The sequence below is a fragment of the Amia ocellicauda genome, chromosome 6, assembly GCF_036373705.1.
Source record: "Amia ocellicauda isolate fAmiCal2 chromosome 6, fAmiCal2.hap1, whole genome shotgun sequence".
Taxonomy (NCBI): Eukaryota; Metazoa; Chordata; class Actinopteri; order Amiiformes; family Amiidae; genus Amia; species Amia ocellicauda.
The window spans coordinates 27,176,932-27,196,802 of record NC_089855.1 but is presented as its reverse complement, the minus strand read 5'-3'; the positions used below and the strand labels follow the sequence as shown (position 1 = coordinate 27,196,802).

The window sequence follows — 19,871 nt, the reverse complement described above, 5'->3', positions numbered from 1 at the left end:
GTGCTCCTGGCGTCAGTGTAGGTAGAGTCGGATGTCTCTATGGTGTGCCAAGTGTAGAGTGGGCATCAGGGCACAGCCTCGGAACTGCTCTTGCCCTGGATGAAGTTGTAGGGTACGTCTGCTAGGGGCAGCAGGGTGGAGATAGTGATCCTGGCTGTGGGAAACTCATCTGTGGCTCTGACTGCTACCCACCTCAGCGCTGTGGCCACGGCTCCTCTGTGTGCACTCGGGTCATTGGTCCCTGATTGGATCAGGATGTGCTTGGCCTGGCTCAGATTTCGCCCTGACAGCAGCTCCAGAAAACAGGGTTCCCACAGTCATGGAAAATCCTGGAAAAGTCATGGGGAGAAAAAAAAAAAAAAAAAAAAAAAAGGTCATGGAAGCATCACCAAAATATTTTAAGTCACGGGAAATTGCTACACATATAAAGTCAAACCCATTTACAACATACATGGGATATAATGTACACTCTGAAACAAAGTACGTACTTTGTAATACATGTGGTTATTATGAACGTCATGGCACACAGCGGTCTGTGCTGATATTATGTACACAGGGATTTCCAGAGTCGGTGTGAAGCACATATATGCGAAGCACAACTCCTATAACCATATAGCAACACAAAGAAGCTCAGTGCGTTCACAACACGCACTTTCCTCATTCTGCACAGATTCTAAAGATAACTGGTTGCGTTCTTGTACTACACATTTACATCATTCTGAACAGAGTCTGGCCATTCAGCCAGTAAATTCATAGTATTTGTGTAGATTCGGAGTAGAATGATGATCGTGACTAAATTGGTCAGCATCTGCCAGAATCATGATTGCCCATTTATGTGATAAAGTTAATAGTAAAAGTTAATCACATGCACATCCAACTTACTTAGTAGATGCAGGGCACAAAAAAATGCATATGAAGTAAAAAGGAAATATCTGCACACAGCTCCAATGCACAAGTAAAATGTATTTGTGTAACCCATGCTTCACAGGTTTTTAGAAAAAACGTTTTGATCTACACAAGATCTTTATAGGATACGGATCCTGATGATCTCTCGTAGATTGAAATGTTGTTTTTGTAAAATAAAGATGAAATGCCATTTTAATTGTTGTGTTCTCATTATCATACACATAGTGTATGATTTAATTTACTACAGAGTCTGTGTGGATAATGACAGCGTGATGCGCATCAGCCATACCAGTCTAAGCTAAACTCTCTTTGCTACTAAAATACCGCATTCAAGACATTGTTCTCCAACACATTAATGCAAGTACTTACATCTACAGCACAGCATCACTTCTGTATTATACTTTTGAGTTTTAGGCTTGATATGGTTTACATTGTTTTTACTTTATCTGACATGTTTAGGGTTAATTGTACTGTATTTTGATAAACTAGTTAATACCGTAGTAAGATTGTACTACAGTAATTACAGTTCAAAGAATACAATACCTTCTGGTGTATCAGGTGTATTTGGTGTATCATATCAGATATGCGACAGGTTACTGTACTATTAAGGACATCCAGGGATTTGAAACTGGCAGTTCATGTCTTACTCTGTACATACAGCAGGCTTTGTTTTGAATACACATAAGTACTAAAAATACTTTTTGGAGGCCAGCAGGAAAGGGATTACTTGAAAATGGCTTCAACAAGAGCCTCCAACAAAAGCCCAGTGGCTACAGATCGTGAAGGACGTTAATACTAGGAAAGACTCACATTCATGTTAAGACTATGAATGGATACCTTTGCAGAACACTGCGAATTTTCACAATACTGTATTCATTCTTGTGTCTTATTGTGTATGTACCAGTGACTATGTTCATGCTTTTGGTTGTTATTTTCCAATTTGACAAAAAAATAAAAAATAATAATAATCAAGAAAAGGTGGCCAGTGACCACAGAGGTCACGTGATTGGGTGAAAAGGATTATGGGAGATCAAGCCAACATAAGGTTGACCTGGCCTGTACGGAGGCAGAGGGGGTACAGACAGGTCAGCAGCGACTTAGAAAGCGGTCATTGATTGGTCTGGAATTTCTAATGTTATTTATTTTTGCCAAATAAATATTTTCTTATTGAAAACTGATTTAGTAGTGCAGTGCTTCACTGAGAAGACAACCCCAGTCACCTGGGCTGCTGACAGATACCAAAGAGCATGTGTCGAGACAGCACAGGAGGGGACCCGGGACAGAGCACTGGGGTACACCTGTGAGGAGAGGTCGAGGAGTGGACGAACATGCTCACCATGTCACTTGGTAGGTCTGGTCATTGAGGTAGGAGGAGAACCAGGCAAGAGCAGCTCCAGAGATTCGAAGGTCGCCGAGGCAGGAGAGGAGGATGGCGTGATCGACGGTGTCAAGCGTTGCGGAGAGATCGGAGAGGATGAGGACTGAGGAGAGGGAGGAGGCCCGGGCACCGCGGAGGGAGTCAGTGACTGCTGGGAGAGAGCCGTTTCAGTGGAGTGAGCAATGCCTGTACAGTCCCTAAAACCTCCCACAGTCTGAGGATGACACAGAGACCCTGCTGGATGAGGGGTCTAAAGTAGCTTGACATGAACTATTGACCTTATGAAGCATTTCATTAGTGTTAGATAACTGTGCAAAGTCTTCTCTTGAGCTGAAAGTGGAGGAAACCCTTGAAGTAGTTTGTGAATAATGCAAGAACAAAAGCTATGCTCCAAACGGCCTTTGGGTTGAGGTGGACGGGACACCGCAGACCTGCCGTGCAGACATACCGGATACACACTGGGCTCCAGATGCTGAGCCCCGGCTGCTGTCGCCCAGGTCCCCTGAGGATGAGCGCTCCCTTCCAGCAACAGGGCCTGATCTCCAGGAGGTTCCCTCTTCATTTCAGCCTCCAACTCTGCCTTGACCGACATTGCCCTCCCTCCCGCAGGCGGCGCTGCTGAGCAGTACAGTCCGCAGCGACACTAGTGACGTCAGAAATATGTGCAGCTGTGCGAGATGGACAGTCGGGCTTTTCTAGCCTTTCTACTAAAAACACAAACACGTGTTGTGAGGAGAGCATCGCCAGCACAAACATGGCAGAAGCGAGTGGCGAGTCTTCAGCAGAGAGCAGCACTAGGCATGCGCGTGTAGGTGAGACGTGACTGTCGCCGCTGCCGCCGCGGAGTGTTTTTAATGCGCGGCGGATATTGCTAGTGAAGCTGGTTAGACAGATCGGCTCAGTGCAGCCATGCCAATACGTTAACAGCCATCTTTATGTTTGCAAGCTATTCAGTTACACGTCTGTGTCGGTAGATGGGAAGCGCGGACTGGCTATAATTGAGTGCATCAAAGGGAGCTGTGGGTTAGTGTAGTGCTGTGTATATGGAACCGAAAGATGTGTTGTCATGTGACTTATTGTGCACTGTGTGCCGCGGTGCGCATGCGCGTTTGGTTTGGGGAGTTCAACTATCATCCTCTTCTCTCAGACTAAACACGTGTGAAATAAACCCGTGAAATTAACAACCAAAACACGATAAGAAACACGCCGCGCCATGAAGAATTGCAGATACCTGTGCGTAACGCGCAAGAAGACGCCTTTTATAGGGTTAACCATCAACACAGTGTCTCAGCCGCCTGTGATCGCTGGGCTCGTCTCTCGTCTCTCGTCTCTGTCTCTGCCTCTGCCTCTGCCTCTGTCTCTGTCTCTGCCTCTGCCTCTGCCTCTGCCTCTGCCTCTGTCTCTGTCTCTGCCTCTGTCTCTGTCTCTGCCTCTGCCTCTGCCTCTGTCTCTGTCTCTGTCTCTGTCTCTGTCTCTGTCTCTGTCTCTGTCTCTGTCTCTGTCCCGCCGCGGCGCCGCTGCCTTTTCCACGACCCGCCTCCTGTGCGTCACCTGCGCGCTTTTATCCCCGGACTCTCGCGATACTTCCTAATTAGCGCTGGCGCTTGGCGAGTATATATTGAATGTGTACACTCACCTAAAGGATTATTAGGAACACCTGTTCAATTTCTCATTAATGCAATTATCTAACCAACCAATCACATGGCAGTTGCTTCAATGCATTTAGGGGTGTGGTCCTGGTCAAGACAATCTCCTGAACTCCAAACTGAATGTCTGAATGGGAAAGAAAGGTGATTTAAGCAATTTTGAGCGTGGCATGGTTGTTGGTGCCAGACGGGCCGGTCTGAGTATTTCACAATCTGCTCAGTTACTGGGATTTTCACGCACAACCATTTCTAGGGTTTACAAAGAATGGTGTGAAAAGGGAAAAACATCCAGTATGCGGCAGTCCTGTGGGCGAAAATGCCTTGTTGATGCTAGAGGTCAGAGGAGAATGGGCCGACTGATTCAAGCTGATAGAAGAGCAACTTTGACTGAAATAACCACTCGTTACAACCGAGGTATGCAGCAAAGCATTTGTGAAGCCACAACACGTACAACCTTGAGGCGGATGGGCTACAACAGCAGAAGACCCCACCGGGTACCACTCATCTCCACTACAAATAGGAAAAAGAGGCTACAATTTGCACAAGCTCACCAAAATTGGACAGTTGAAGACTGGAAAAATGTTGCCTGGTCTGATGAGTCTCGATTTCTGTTGAGACATTCAGATGGTAGAGTCAGAATTTGGCGTAAACAGAATGAGAACATGGATCCATCATGCCTTGTTACCACTGTGCAGGCTGGTGGTGGTGGTGGTGTAATGGTGTGGGGGATGTTTTCTTGGCACACTTTAAGCCCCTTAGTGCCAATTGGGCATCGTTTAAATGCCACGGCCTACCTGAGCATTGTTTCTGACCATGTCCATCCCTTTATGACCACCATGTACCCATCCTCTGATGGCTACTTCCAGCAGGATAATGCACCATGTCACAAAGGTCGAATCATTTCAAATTGGTTTCTTGAACATGACAATGAGTTCACTGTACTAAACTGGCCCCCACAGTCACCAGATCTCAACCCAATAGAGCATCTTTGGGATGTGGTGGAACGGGAGCTTCGTGCCCTGGATGTGCATCCCACAAATCTCCATCAACTGCAAGATGCTATCCTATCAATATGGGCCAACATTTCTAAAGAATGCTTTCAGCACCTTGTTGAATCAATGCCACGTAGAATTAAGGCAGATCTGAAGGCCAAAGGGGGTCAAACACAGTATTAGTATGGTGTTCCTAATAATCCTTTAGGTGAGTGTATAGTGAACACGTTAAAAACACCACACATGCAATAAAACCAAAAACACAAAGACTGACTCACATTCCATATTAATGTCCCGCCAGTGACAACACTCAGGGGTTCACACACAGTCTCCCTCCATCTCTCTCTCTCTCCCCACACTTTTCTTTTTTTATGGCATGTAGACAACATCTCAAATTATAATCAAACACATCAAAGTACACATTACAATGTACAATTTAGGTTTGAGTTCTTACAATTTGAATCGTTAGTGTGATGCACTGTACCAATAGATGCTTCCATTTACACAGAGTTTTCATTTCTGTTTTTATTTAATATATTAAGCAATTTAATTTTCCTTTTGCTATAGATCAATCTTGGATATTCTTTTCAAAATATTTGAATAAACCACCTTTGTTACCATGTAACCTTCTGCAAGTTTTTAATGTCAAAGCACTTCCTAAAGTTAGCGTCCACTGTACATTTATGCAACAAAAAACATAGCCAGATCAAAATATAATTAAAGCCATGAATCTGAAGGGGTTACAAATAATAGAACATGATAACATAATAATTTCCATTTGTATTACTTTAAAACTCATTGGAGGGTTGTTCTATTGGGTCCTGGGATTTGTATTATGTATTTATTTTTTCCATACTAGTTCAGAAATATTGAATCGTTTTACTTTTCTGAGTGATGGTTTAAATCATCACAGTCTGCACATATTGTAACCAGCTTTTCGTCCATTAAGTTCTGCTCCCCCATATCCAAAACCACAGTGCAGGAGAGAAGACATCTTGACAACAGTGCGATTTCAAACTTTAACTGTAAAAGAAATAGGACCTCAGGTCTAGAAATCGCATGTTATTTTACCAGTTGTACTAACACACAGGGAGACGTAATGCTCTGTGAACAATATTAGAGCTTGAGACCATTCAGCTCATCTGGCTAGTTTTATAGCTATTTGCATATGGTTTTCAGAAACCACTTTTTTTTGCTAGTTATACTGTAAACTCATTAACAATTTCAATTTTTAATATACTGGCTTTTATGTAATGGAGACCACATTTACTAACAAGACTGGCAATTAAAAATGCCAAAGTCGCATCTTTCAACACTACAATCCCAATTCCCTATGACATACATTTTTGCTACTAAAGCCAAGCTTATAGTCACAGAGCTTTTTATTTGTTTCTGAGTGTAATTTGCTTCTTAATTGATTTCTGCCTTTCCCCACATTTTGAGTTCATAATGAAATATTTTTACTAATTATTGTCATCATGGTCTTAATATGCCTGCACTGTGGATATCGAAGTATGTAGAATTGTTTTTCGATAGTTTACTTTAGTATACATTTTTTTTAGTATACATTTTGCCCCTTTTTGTTTTTGACAAGTGGTACACAGTTGGGTAAAGACAGAGCAGTAACATCAGGTTCAACATTGCACAGGTCTGTACAGTACTTGTAAAGACATGCATGTGTATCTTCACATGCATTGCTGCAGACATATTACTGTAAATGACATGAGTTTCCAGATAACCACCCTATCAATGGAGGGTTCACATATTAGAATAAAAAAGTTGTAAATGCCTATATCATTATTTTTGCTTCCTGTTTTAAAGCAACTAAAGTCATAGAAATGTAGACAACAAAAGCCAAAAACATGGTCCCATTGGAAGATGTGAATTTCTTTCTGTCAGTTTACTCGAGTTTTAATCCTTAGTATTTTTCAAGTACTTGAAGCATTATTTATACTTCTCCATATAATAATAATAATAATAATAATAATAATAATAATAATAATAATAATAATAATAATAATAATAAAAGCATTGCCTAGTTACTGAGTGCTACTAGAATATGGAAGCTGCCGAGAGCAAGTGAAACCCAATTTGCATGCATTACACAATGTATTTGCAGCAATTTTACAGCTTGCCTGTAAAAACAACCTGGACATACTTTTCCTCGTTTAAGAAAACTAGTACATATCTAAAACCATTACAATTGTTCCTACAAAATGTTTTTTTTCTCCCCTGACTTAATAAAAATTGGAGTTTGAATCACAACAGACGCAGTAGTGATTCAACATTGCATTGTACATTAAAATAGAAAAGGGACACTGCAGATTATTTTCTTGATTTATACACAGATCTTTGCCTGGCACACAAATGTAATGAAGCAGAATATTTGCTGTTATATGTTACCTAGTGGCCGTTTTTATTCAGGAAAAAGAATAATTGATTTTCCATTCTGTTTGTGGTAGTTTATTTTGTAATTGATACTTTCTATCTTTTTCATATAAAGGTGATGTAGGATCATAGATTCGTTATGTTCATGTAAAGAATATATTTTTGGGAGTAGTTATGTTTGGGGATATTGATGTATGTTTTGAATGTTTCTTTTGTTGCACCTGTGGGCTGATGGTAGGGTCTAAATGGACGGGCTAGACTGACAAAAGGCTATATAAGAGGGAAAAAAATGTAACTTTGCCATTAGCGACGATGCACTTTTATAATCGATCATCAGAATTAGAAGAGAAATCAAAAAGTTTTCACGTTGTGAAAAATCCTAGTGGGAGATAATAAGCCCTGCGAAGGAGGTTCCAGAACACTGCACTACATTATGACGTAAAGTCCTACGTATACGTATCAAAGGGAAATCTGACATTCCAATAATTTGTTGAAAGCGTAGGTGTTTCCAGAGCTTTTTACTGTTATTTCAACTGAGATTGAGGTTAGTGTTCTCCGGTATTTCAGTATATGGAAATATGATACAAAGACTGTAAGATGTCTAATAGCTTGGTTTAAAAAAAATCTGTTTTCGAGTGATATACTAGGTTTTGTATTGTCTTTCTGTGAGCTGAGCACTGTCTTCTGTCCGTACAGGAATAAACTAAAAATCAATTGCTGCTCAATACCCGTCTCTCTGCTGAAGGGAAGCGACAGCAGATACATTAGCGGTGGTTCAATATTTTCAACATTTTCCCAAGCGTACAAAACGTCCACTAGAGGGGTATGTCGATCTACAATGTATGCTCTCATGATATTAAAAGCGACGACTCTCGGCGCTTCATTTTTGTAAAAACTGTTGATCAACAACGATTACAAATCAAATCAAACTGAAAAGCGACTTCTGAGCAGTAAGGTGACATAGTACCAGCTGCAGTGGCGGATCTCTGTGCATTTCATCAGACAAACAAGTGTCAACATCACCTCAATTGGGGAGCCGTTCATTCCAGCACAACTTTACTGGATACTATTGATGTCTAAATGTATAAGAAGTTGTAGTAGGCTATACTTACTATTGCTAGTATTATTAGTAGTAGTATTATTTCAGTGGCTCAATGCACTCTTGTGTTTGTGTGTACAACAGCTGTTGTGCACAGTGCAATATGTACAATTGTTACAACTCATCACTTTCACTACATGTTATTATTGAAATTCAAATACCTCAAATTGGGTATAATACAACTTTCCATATGCTGTTGTGTGTACTGTAGTTGTGTGTTTGTCAATTTCCATTTTAAAGTCACTAATTTCAGTAGTTCAGTAGAGTTCAATCTTATACTGTTGTGTATACAACAATAATAATAACAATATCACATTTTATTTTTCATTAAAAGTGGGTTCAAATTAAGCAAATGTATTTTATACTTCAGCTTTTATGGGTGAAGAGGGTGTTTCACAAACAGCACCAAACCTGGTTCCATGCTGTGGAACCTCTAGGGTTTCTACCCCAGAGCTTCAGAAAATGGTTCAATATGGAACCTTTTTTAGGGCCATTTATGAAGGGAGCCACGGATCCCTTTTTGGTTCTGTATTGCACCATTTATTGTACGAGTGTAGGTAGCCTAATCTGAAATGTGTTTAGCCATCCCTGAACAAGTAGTTGACATCTGATTGTACATGAAAAAACAACAGTAAAACATTCACTAAATGTATTCTGGCAATAATAATAATTATAATCATAATAAAATGTACTATGATCAAACCCCTGATGTAGAGACATCCAGGCCTACATATTAGATCTGAGCTCACCGTGTGCAATAATGAGGATCATTGAAAGAGTACTCTATGTATGCTTGGGAAAATGTTGAAAATGTCATACCACTTCATAAAAAAATATTTTTACTTTTACTGTAATTTCTTTTTTTTTTACAATTTATTGGGATTCTGGGAATTCCATCTCTTAAAAATGTACATCATATCTGTTATGTTTATTTTAATTACAAATATTTCCCAACATAAAACCAATGTCACCTTACAATCACTGATTCTGAGTTTCAGTGTTTTAAAATAAAACATCAACAGAACGCAATTTCAGTGTTCCATTTGTAATTCAGTAACATGAGATTGAAAGACAAAATCTGTGTTCAGAACCAAACATCACTAACACCCCTCTCCCTGGCTGTGTTAATCTGCAACTTTTCAGTACAGGCAGTGTGTCTCTCCTGCTCCCTGTCTCTCAGTGCACCATCAACCCACCCCCCAAGTGCAGTATTAACCCCTCCTCTCTCCCTCAGCTTTTACCAGTTGCCATGGTACAGCGAGACGAGGACAAGTTCCTGAAAGTGGACCACAACCTGATCAGCTGCCCGCTGGTGCAGGCCAGCTGGGCCGCCAAGAAGCTGGTGTGGGTGGCATCACAACACAATGGGTTCGAGGCGGGGAGAGTGCTGGAGGAGCGGGGCGAGGAGGCCGTGGTGGTGTTGGTGGCGAGCGGCAGGAAGGTGTGCGTCAACAAGGACAGCATCCAGAAGATGAACCCGCCCAAGTTCACCAAGGTGGAAGACATGGCCGAGCTGCCCTGTCTGAACGAGGCCTCTGTCCTGCACAACCTGAAGGAGCGCTACAACTCTGGCCTCATCTATGTGAGTCGGGCAGGGGGCGTTGCGGTGGGGGGGGGCAGCGTGCTGACGGGACACACACAGGGACACATGCACAAACACACTTGGAGTTGTGTGTCCATTAGGAATTAACAGGAAGTTAGATGATGCTCTCTCACTCTCCCCTGTGTGTTAATGAATGAATGTATCTCTCTCTCTGCAGACGTACTCTGGACTGTTCTGTGTGGTGATCAACCCCTATAAGACCCTGCCGATCTATTCTGCGGACATGGTGGAGATGTATAAGGGCAAGAAGAGACACGATGTGCCCCCCCACATCTATGCCATCACCGACACGGCCTACTGCAGCATGGTGCAGGGTAACACACTAGTGCACACTGCTGCACACTGCTACACGCTGCACACTTACTGTACTACACAGTCACCGTCCATCCGCTGTCTGATATAGGTTAACACTGTCAGACTGCACAATGTCTGTGCTACACAATGTCACTACACTGCACACTGTGTTGTCACTGTGCCCCTGGTGGAGCAGGGAGGGCAGCTGTACCTGGCAGAGTCATGCTCTCTGCTCGTTAGGGCTCCTAATCCTCGTTAGCTTGTCTAAATGCGGGCTTAATTCCTCACAGCCCAAATCACTGGGTATGAACTTCCTGCCTGTGGTGTCTGGACTTCCTGTTTCAGAATAGAGGAGAGACACACTCACAGCCTTGCATGCACACTGACACTGTGTATTAACTCTCTCCCCCTCTCTCTCCCTCAGATCGCAAGAACCAGTCCATCCTGTGCACGTAAGTCTGACTTCCTCTTTGATCTGGACACTGACAGACAGACGGATGCACTGACCGACTCACAGACTGACAATGTCAACTTCTAAACAGTGTGATGATGTGTTAATGTGGTCTTGCTCTTTTCTCTCTCTCCATCTCCTTCTCCTTCCCTCAGAGGGGAGTCTGGCGCGGGGAAGACAGAGAACACCAAGAAAGTGATACAGTACCTGACTCACATCGCCTCCTCTCCCAAGACCAAGAAAGACCAAGGGGAGCTGGAGAGGCAGCTGCTGCAGGCCAACCCCATCCTGGAGGCGTTCGGCAATGCCAAGACTGGGAAGAACGACAACTCTTCCCGCTTCGTGAGTCCTGCAGCTTCTCTGACTAATTAGTGCCCCTCCAGCGTCTGTGTGTTCAGTGCTGCTCAGTAAATGCCCTTTCTCTGCAGGGGAAGTTCATCAGGATCAACTTTGATGTGAACGGCTACATCGTGGGAGCCAACATCGAGACCTGTATCCTTTCTGTCACAGCACAGTAATAACATAGTAATAACTGTCTGATGTGGGTAGAGTGTGTCGCTAGTATGTGGATTGGGTGGGGGTGTGTGATTGTTGTGGTGGGGTGCGGTATGGGTTGGGTAGGTCGTGCGGAGGGGTGCGGTTCTGTTGACGGTGTCGTTGTGTCCCTGACTCCTGCGCAGACCTGCTGGAAAAGTCACGAGTGATCCGCCAGGCAAAGGATGAGCGCACGTTCCACATTTTCTACTACATGCTGGCTGGAGCCGAGGACGAACTGCGCTGTGAGTGTCTGTCTCTGGGAGCCCCTTCTGTGGAGCTGGTCTGTCAGTGTGTTTTCATCCCCTCTTTCTGTCAATGTGTATTAACCTCTCTGTCTCTCTCTCTCTCTCCAGCGGAGCTGTTCCTGGAACATTACAGTGACTACCGCTTCCTGTCCAGTGGCAGCGTGATGATCCCGGGCCAGCAGGACGGGGAGCTGTTCCTGGAGACCATGGATGCCATGAAAATCATGGGTATCTCAGAGGATGACCAGATCGGTGAGTCTGTCTTGTCTGTCCTTGCCTCTCGGGTCTCTGTAGCCCTCCGTCCCTATGAACAGCTGCTTGTCTGTATTTGTTTCCATTCTGTTGGTTTTGTGTTGAATGTATAGTGATTCTCTCCCCCTCTCTCTCTCTCTCTCTCTCTCCCTCCCTCTCTCTCAGGGCTGTTGAAAGTGTTGTCCGCTGTGCTCCAGCTGGGCAACATTAAGTTCATGAAGAGGCGTGACTCTGACCAGGCCTACATGCCTGACGACACAGGTACCCGACACTCGCATTGCCCTCTCCATTTCCCGCAGTTGGTATTTTTATATTAAGTGTTACAGCCCTGCGTTGTGTCCCCCTTCCTTCTCCCAGTGCAGCGTGTGTGTTTCCTGCAGTGCGTCTCTCCATTATTCTCCCTCTCCCTTCAGCCACTCAGAAGGTGTGCCACCTGATGGGCATGAATGTGACGGACTTCACCCATGCCATCCTGTGCCCCCGCATCAAGGTGGGCCAGCAGTACATCCTGAAGACACAGACCAAGGAGCAGGCAGAATTTGCGGTGGAGGTGCTGGCTACAGCCACATACAAGCATGTGATCCACTGGCTGGTCACGCACATCAACAAGATGCTGGACATGACCAAGCGACAGGGCGCCTCCTTCATCGGCATCCTGGACATCGCCGGCTTCGAGATCTTCGAGGTAGGGGGGTGGGGTGGGGTGGGAGCGGTATAGAGACTTGAAAGTGTGGAGTGGAGTCAAAGATTTGAAGGAGGTGGGGAAGCAGTGATGGGGGACAGATGGACAGTGGGCAAGGCAGCCCTGTCATTATTCTCATACTACTCGACTTATTGTTACTTACTGATGGCGGGTGAAGGCGAGCGAGTGTTAACTCTCTCTCCCTCTGCAGCTGAACTCCTTCGAGCAGCTTTGCATCAATTTCAGCAATGAGAAGCTGCAGCAGCTCTTCAATCACACCACGTTCGTCCAGGAGCAGGAGGAGTACGAGCGTGAGGGCATTGAGTGGAGCTTCATCGACTTTGGTCTGGACCTGCAGCCCTGCATCGACCTCATCGAGAAGCCAGTGAGAACAACCAGACTGTCCCCGTGTGTGTGTGTGTCCCCTGTGTGTGTGCCTGTCTCTCTCTCTCTCCCTCTTTCTCTCTCTCTCTCTCTCATTACTTACTATTAACCCTGCCCCCCCAGGCCAATCCCCCGGGCATCCTGGCATTGTTGGACGATGAGTGCTTACTGCCCAAGACCACTGACCGCTCCTTCGTGGACAAAGTCATCCAGCAGCAGGGCAGCCACCCCAAGTTCCTCAAGCCCAAGAAACTGAAGGACAAGGCTGACTTCAGTATCAGCCACTATGCTGGCAAGGTGACACACTGGCGAGCACGCCCACACACACACACACACACACACAAACACACATGCACTTTGCAGGCAGTGTGATGCATGTACTGCAGTAACCTGTGTACACGCTGACTCTCCACCCCCTCCTTCTCTCTCGCAGGTTGACTACAAGGCAGACGAGTGGTTGAAGAAGAATATGAACCCTTTGAACGGCAATGTGGCCACGCTGCTCCAGCAGTCTTCAGCCAAGTTCGTCTCTGAGCTCTGGAGAGATGGTGAGAGAAGGGAGTGGAGAGAGTGGTGTGTGTGTGTGTGTGTTCATGTCACAGGTCCTGTGTGTGTGTGTGAGTGTGTGTCTCACAGGTTTTCTGTGCTGCTATTGTCCAGGCACTTCTGGTTTCAGGTTTCAGCTATAGGTCAGAGATTCCCACTACATGCTCTCCTCTCTATCTTGTTGTTTTGTTATCTGTTTTTCACTCTGCATTTTTCTCCCCCTGCTGTTGTGGTCTCTTCTTCCCTCTCTGTGCCTGTCACTATCCCTCTGTCCCTCCTCTGTTAATTTCTCCTCCCCTCTCCTCCTCTTGAAATCTGTTGGTCTCTCTCTCTCTTTTTCTTTCTCTCTCTTTTCCCCATTCTTCATTCCTGACTCGGATACTAGTTTTCGGTTTCTGCTCTCGCCGTCTCCCTTGTTCTGCCTCCTCTGTGCTCCTGATATGGAGTCACAATAATCTGAAAGTTTTGTCTGAATGTATTTGTGACACACTGACACTGACAGCTACACAGCCACACGGACACTGAGTCCCAGAGACGAGTGTCTGTAGAGTTTCTGCAGTTCAATGTATCGCTTGCAGTAGAACCAAGAATGACAGTGTGTTTATCCCCCCCACTCTCTCTCTCTCTCAGTGGACCCGACCGTGGGGCTGGATATGGTTGCCGGCGCATTTAAGAACCGCAAGGGCATGTTCCGCACGGTGGGGCAGCTCTACAAGGAGCAACTGGCAAAACTCTTGGCCACACTGAGCGACACCAAGCCCCACTACGTGCGTTGCATCATCCCCAACCACGAGAAGCAGGTACGCACACACAACGCTCACACACTCACCTGTCACTAGCCTAGAACACTGCATCACCAACCCGAGCCAGGGCCCCTGAGTCGGGTCTACAGGCACATGTCTCGCACTGAACACTGCTGCACACACTGATGGATGCTGTAGACAACCCATGCGCAGTCTGACCAAGCGCTCTGCCCCCCCAGGCCGGCAAGCTGGATCCCCACCTGGTGCTGCACCAGCTGGGCTGTAACGGGGTACTGGAGGGCATCCGGATCTGCAGGGAGGGCTTCCCCAACCGGATCGTCTTCCAGGAGTTCAGACAGAGGTAACGTGTTATCCGACGCATGCTGACAGACACTTGACATGCTGTCCGACGCATGCTGACCGACACTAACACTCCCTCCCTCTCTCAGGTACCAGATCCTCACTCCCAGCACCGTCGCCAAGGACTTCATGGATGAGAAGCAGGCCTGTGTGCTCATGGTGAGGTTGCAACTCCCCGTGTCTCTCTCCTTGTCTGCTCACCTGTTCCCTGTTGTTCCCTGACCTGTGTCCCCGATGATAACTCCCACTCTCTCCCAGCTTCAGGAACTAAAGCTAGACCCCAGTCAGTTCCAGATCGGGCACACTAAGGTGTTCTTCCGGGCTGGGCTCCTGGCCAACCTGGAGGAGAAGCGCGACGAGAAGATCACAGACATCATCATTGGCTTCCAGGCCCGGTGCTGCGGACACTTAGCCCGCAGGTACGCACAGCAGTAACGGTGTAGTAGCACTGGAGTAACGCTGCATGTCATTACTACTTCCACCATGATGACACATTGACGCGGTCTCTTGTAGGGTGTTCGCTCGGCGGCGGCAGCAGCACGCGGCCATGAAGGACGAGGAGTGGAAGTGCGCCGCCCAGCTGCACAGTGAGAACAAGAAGATGCAGCAGACAATTTCGGTGAGGTGCCACTGAAACCCTCACTGACTGTGTGCGTCTCTGTGCGTCCCTGCTGTCTCTCTCTGACTTGTCTCTCTCTCTCTCTCTCTCTCTCTCACAGGACCTGGAGCAGCAGCTGGATGAGGAGAAAGCTGCACGGCAGAATCTGCAGCTGGAGATGGTGGCCATGGAGGTCAAGCTGAAGAAAGTGGAGGAGGGTGTTGGGGTGCTGGAGGATCAGAACAACACCCTTATGAAGGTCAGGGGACATGGGGAAGGGGGTGTTTTTTTGTTTTCCAGTGTGTCCGTCATGTGTAAAGTGTGTTTCTGAGCGGTCCGGTCTGACAGTGCATGTCTGGGAGTATGTGGTGTGCTGAGTCAGGTATTATGAGCATTGCCTCGAGTCATTACAGCTGTGACCCGTGCTATACATGGTGTGTCCAGAGCATCAGTGCTGTAGTCTGTGCAGCGCATGTGACAGCGTGCTGTACCGCAGTGTGGGCGCAGTGGGCGGGCGCCGTGTATCACCGACAGTCTGTGCGGCGCTGGCGGCCCGTGACGCGGCCTCTGACTCTCTCCCCCCAGAACACAGTGTCGTTGGAGCAAGCAAAGCAGACCCTGGAGGCCAAGCTCAATGAGCTGGCGATTGAGCTGCAAGCGCTGCTGCAAGGGAGAGGCGACTTGGAGGCGCGAAGAAAGAAGGCCCAGACCCAGCTGAGCGAGCTGCAGCTCAAACACAGTGAGAGTGAGAGGCACGGGGCCGAGCTGGCGGACCGCAACATCAAACTGCAGGTGAGTGGGGGGGAGGGCTGTCTGAGGGGTGCGCTGTCTGAAGGCTGTCTGCGTGGCACTGTCTACGTGGGGCGTCTGGATGACTGGTCTGTCCCGCCTCTCTCCCTCTCAGTCGCAGCTGGACACTGTGAACGCTGTGCTGGATGTCCAGGTACCATCACAGCACAGTACTGTAAAACACTGCACATCTGTATGTAAATGAGTGTGTGTACTCTGACACTGTTGGATCTGTACAAAAACCCCTCTTACAGGAGCTGCTGAATGTGGAGATGCGCCAGAAACTGAAAGTCTCCACTCGTCTGCGTCAGCTGGAGATTGAGCAGCACAGCCTGAGAGAGCAGCTGGAGGATGAGCAGGGGGCCAAGGGGAGAGTGGAGAAGCAGGTGGTCACCCTGCAGTCACAGGTGTGTGTCCCTGTCCCCCCTTCTGTCTACAGTGACAGAGATGTCCTGCTTGCCCCATCACCCCGTGAGGCTCTTCCTCTTCCTCCCTGTCCAGTGAAGGCTTTGCTGTTGATTACCTCTCGCCTCTCTATCCCCTCCATCCAGCTGGCAGAGATGCAGAAGAAGCTGAAGGAGGGCGCTGACTCTCTGCGCGCTGCAGAGCAGGCCCAGCGGCGAGTGCAGAAGGAGCTGGAGGGGGCGTTCCTGCAGCTGGAGGAGAAAAGCACTGCCTATGACAAGCTGGGCCAGCGCCGGTCACGGCTACAGAAAGAGCTGGACGCCAGCCTAGGGCACCAGGACCACCTGCAGCAGACAGTCTTCAACCTGCAGAAGAAGCACAGGAAGTTTCGTCAGGTAAATGCCCAAGCACAAGAGTTCAGATCAGGTAAAGATTGGCGCTGGGTATACACCTGTATGCACCTGCATATATACACTGACACAGCCTGGAGACCAAGCAGAGCAGTTTGTGCAGGTAAACACACACCTGTATACACTGATTTCACTCTGGATTCTCCTCCCTTCTCACAGCAAACAGTGGAGGAGAAGTGTCAGATCTCAAGTCTCTATGCAGAGGAGCGCGACCGGGCCTTGGCGGAGGCTCGGGAGAAAGCGGCCCAGGTACTGGCGCTGACCCTTGAGCTGGAGAACATGGTTTACCTGCAGAAGAAGCACGACCGGGCCACCAAGGCACTGCAGGACGAGATGCAGGACTTGGTCTCGGCCAAGGACAGCTCTGACAAACACGTAAGTGCTACTTATTAGTGCTACTACACCATTACACTCATTATTCTGATTTACACTGTTACTGACACTGAAATTGGACCTGGTCTCATCCCAGGACAGCGTGGGCCAGAGTGTAATAGTTATTGCAACACATTTCATACATTATTATACTGTTATACGGATCCTGTACCGACTGAAATCCTGATACTGACAGAAACAACACTGTGACACAGACACTGACTGACGGAGCTGCAGCTCCGACACAGAGCCCTGCCTGTCACACAGCTATAGCCAGTGGCATTTCTAGACAATGTGAAACGGGGGCAGAGGGGTCCAGTGGTTATTCTTGGGCTGGCACAGCGCTGGGGGTGGGGGGTCCCTGGCTACAGCACCGACTCCCTCTCCCCCTCAGGTGCGTGAGCTGCAGATGGAGAGTCAGGTGATGGAGGAGCAGCTGGAGGTGATAAAGCCGCAGGTGGAGGAGCTGCAGAAGGAGCTGCAGGCCTCTAAGAAGGCCAAGCTGCAGCTGGAGGCGGACATGCGGGTGCTGAAGGCCCAGTTCGACCGCACGGTGCAGAGCAAGGACCAGCTGCTCAAACAGGTGCTGCTCACTCGCTACTCACACTGTACCATTCTCCACACATGCGCTACACACTGTAAATTACTCCAGACATGCTATTTGCACTGTACCTAACTCCACACACTCACTACTCACACTGTACCATACTCTACACATGTGCTACACACTGTACCTTACTCCAGACGTACTATTCGCACTGTACCTTACTCCACACACTCACTGCTCACACTGTACCATACTCTACACATGCGCTACACACTGTACCTTACTCCAGACATGCTACTCGCACTGTATAGTACACTACACACACTGGACACTGTCCACTTGACACCTCACTGTGCACACACTACAGGTCATGCAGTTCATTCATCTGTGCGCCTGTGTTTCTCTGCCCCCCAGGCGCAGGAGAGAGAGAGAGATCTGGAGGGCGAGTGGAAGCAGCGCTCTGTTGCATTGGCGGCAAAGAGAAAGCTGGAGCTGGGTATGAAAGATCTCGAGGAGCAGCTCAACTTGGCCAACAAGAGCCGGGAGAAGGCACTGAAGCAGTTGTGCAAATTGCAGGTAACACCTCACACACAGACGCAGGGCTGCGCAGACTGCAGCTACTGTACCACTCACAGACGCAGGGCTGCGCAGAATGGGCTCCACAGGGCATTCAGCACTGGCTCCAGTCTGGACTGTGAACAGCAGATTAACGCCCCTCCCATCCCCTGACCCCCCCAGGCACATATGAAGGTCGTGCAGCAGGAGCTAGAGGAGACGCGCCTGTCCCATGAGGAGACGCTGGCCCAGGCCAAAGACTATCAGAGGAAGATCAAGAGCCTGGAGGCTGAGATAATCCAGCTGCAGGAGGTAAGTGTGTGTCCGTCCCCCTCCTGTGTGGGTGTGTCCCCCCATGTGTGGGCTTGTGTCCCCTCTGTGTGGGTGTCGCTAACAGTGACTCTCCCTCTGCAGGACCTGGCATTAGCAAAGAGGGCAAAGCGCTGGGCCGAGCAGGACAGTGAGGCCCTGCAGGATGAAATCAGCCACAAGGGGTGAGAGAGGGAACTGCAGTGTGTGTGTGTGTCACAGAGTGTGTGTCAATGCTGTGTGCTGTGTGTGTCGCAGTGTGTGTGTTAATGCTGTGTGCTGTGTGTGTCGCAGTGTGTGTGTCAATGCTGTGTGCTGTGTGTGTTAATGCTGTGTGCTGTGTGTGTCGCAGTGTGTGTGTCAATGCTGTGTGCTGTGTGTGTCGCAGTGTGTGTGTCAATGCTGTGTGCTGTGTGTGTTAATGCTGTGTGCTGTGTGTGTCGCAGTGTGTGTGTTAATGCTGTGTGCTGTGTGTGTCGCAGTGTGTGTGTTAATGCTGTGTGCTGTGTGTGTCGCAGTACCCTGGCCCTGCAGGAGAAACGCAGGCTGCAGGCCCGTATTGTCCAGCTGGAGCAGAAGCTGCAGGAGGAGCAGTTCAGCAGGGAGCTGCTTGATGAAAGGCTGGCGGCGGAGCGCAGCACCTCCCAGCGCCTGGAGGGGGCGCGATCTGCAGGAGGCACAGGCCGCAGTGAAGGCCAAGAACAAGGCTATCGACACCCTGAAGCAAGAGCTCCGCTCGCTGCGTCGCCAACGTGTAACAGCCTGTGACTGCTGACTATATTCACCTGTGGCAGTGGATGAAGGAACAGTGTTTACTTAGCTCATGTTTAGCTTAATTTTAATAACATCACATTTTTAACGTTAGTCTAATCTAATACCGAGTTTTAATAATTAAGTGCCAGTAACAATGTTAGGAGGAGTGTCACATTCATTTACTTAAGAAATGCATAAGTTAGTAATTAGTAAGGCATCTGATAGTAGTTAAGTCAATAAACATGACTTTGTTGTTGTATAATGAAATTCCTGACTCTGTGAAACTTGTATCTTCAACATCAAGTATTCTTTAGCTTTTTTTTTTTATATTTTTTTACATACAATTTTTTAGACTTTCAGACTAATTTCAAAGCATGTGATCAGATGTGGGCTTTTACAATTTGGAATGGAAAGTACAATTATCTGTCCAAATACACATTGTAACAATGTGATGGACAACAGTTAAACTGGGTAATAATTTAAATGAATGATCATATAAAAAAAAAACCAAGATGCCATTATAGTCTGATTTACAATATTGTATTCAGTTTCAGTCACCGTGTTACAAACAGAGCATTGCTTCCCTGGGGTGAGTGAGTAATGATTAACTGGAGATATCAATATACA

The 19,871-nt window shown here is 47.2% G+C and overlaps 1 protein-coding gene across 1 annotated transcript; it reads left to right on the top strand.

Moving 5' to 3' along the window:
- The first annotated feature begins 9,658 nt into the window (after positions 1-9,658).
- LOC136751258 (myosin-9-like) lies at positions 9,659-19,572 on the top strand. The gene is given in 29 exon segments (XM_066706705.1): positions 9,659-9,991; positions 10,170-10,326; positions 10,731-10,758; positions 10,913-11,099; positions 11,186-11,249; positions 11,438-11,536; positions 11,648-11,791; positions 11,957-12,052; positions 12,205-12,476; positions 12,685-12,858; positions 12,981-13,154; positions 13,291-13,405; positions 14,034-14,203; positions 14,386-14,507; positions 14,596-14,665; positions 14,765-14,925; positions 15,020-15,125; positions 15,226-15,363; positions 15,690-15,896; positions 16,009-16,047; positions 16,100-16,300; positions 16,445-16,693; positions 16,868-17,083; positions 17,475-17,663; positions 18,042-18,203; positions 18,366-18,494; positions 18,597-18,676; positions 19,010-19,156; positions 19,158-19,572. Coding segments are annotated over 29 exon segments (4,338 nt in total). The 3' UTR covers positions 19,267-19,572.
- The last annotated feature ends 299 nt before the right edge of the window (positions 19,573-19,871 follow it).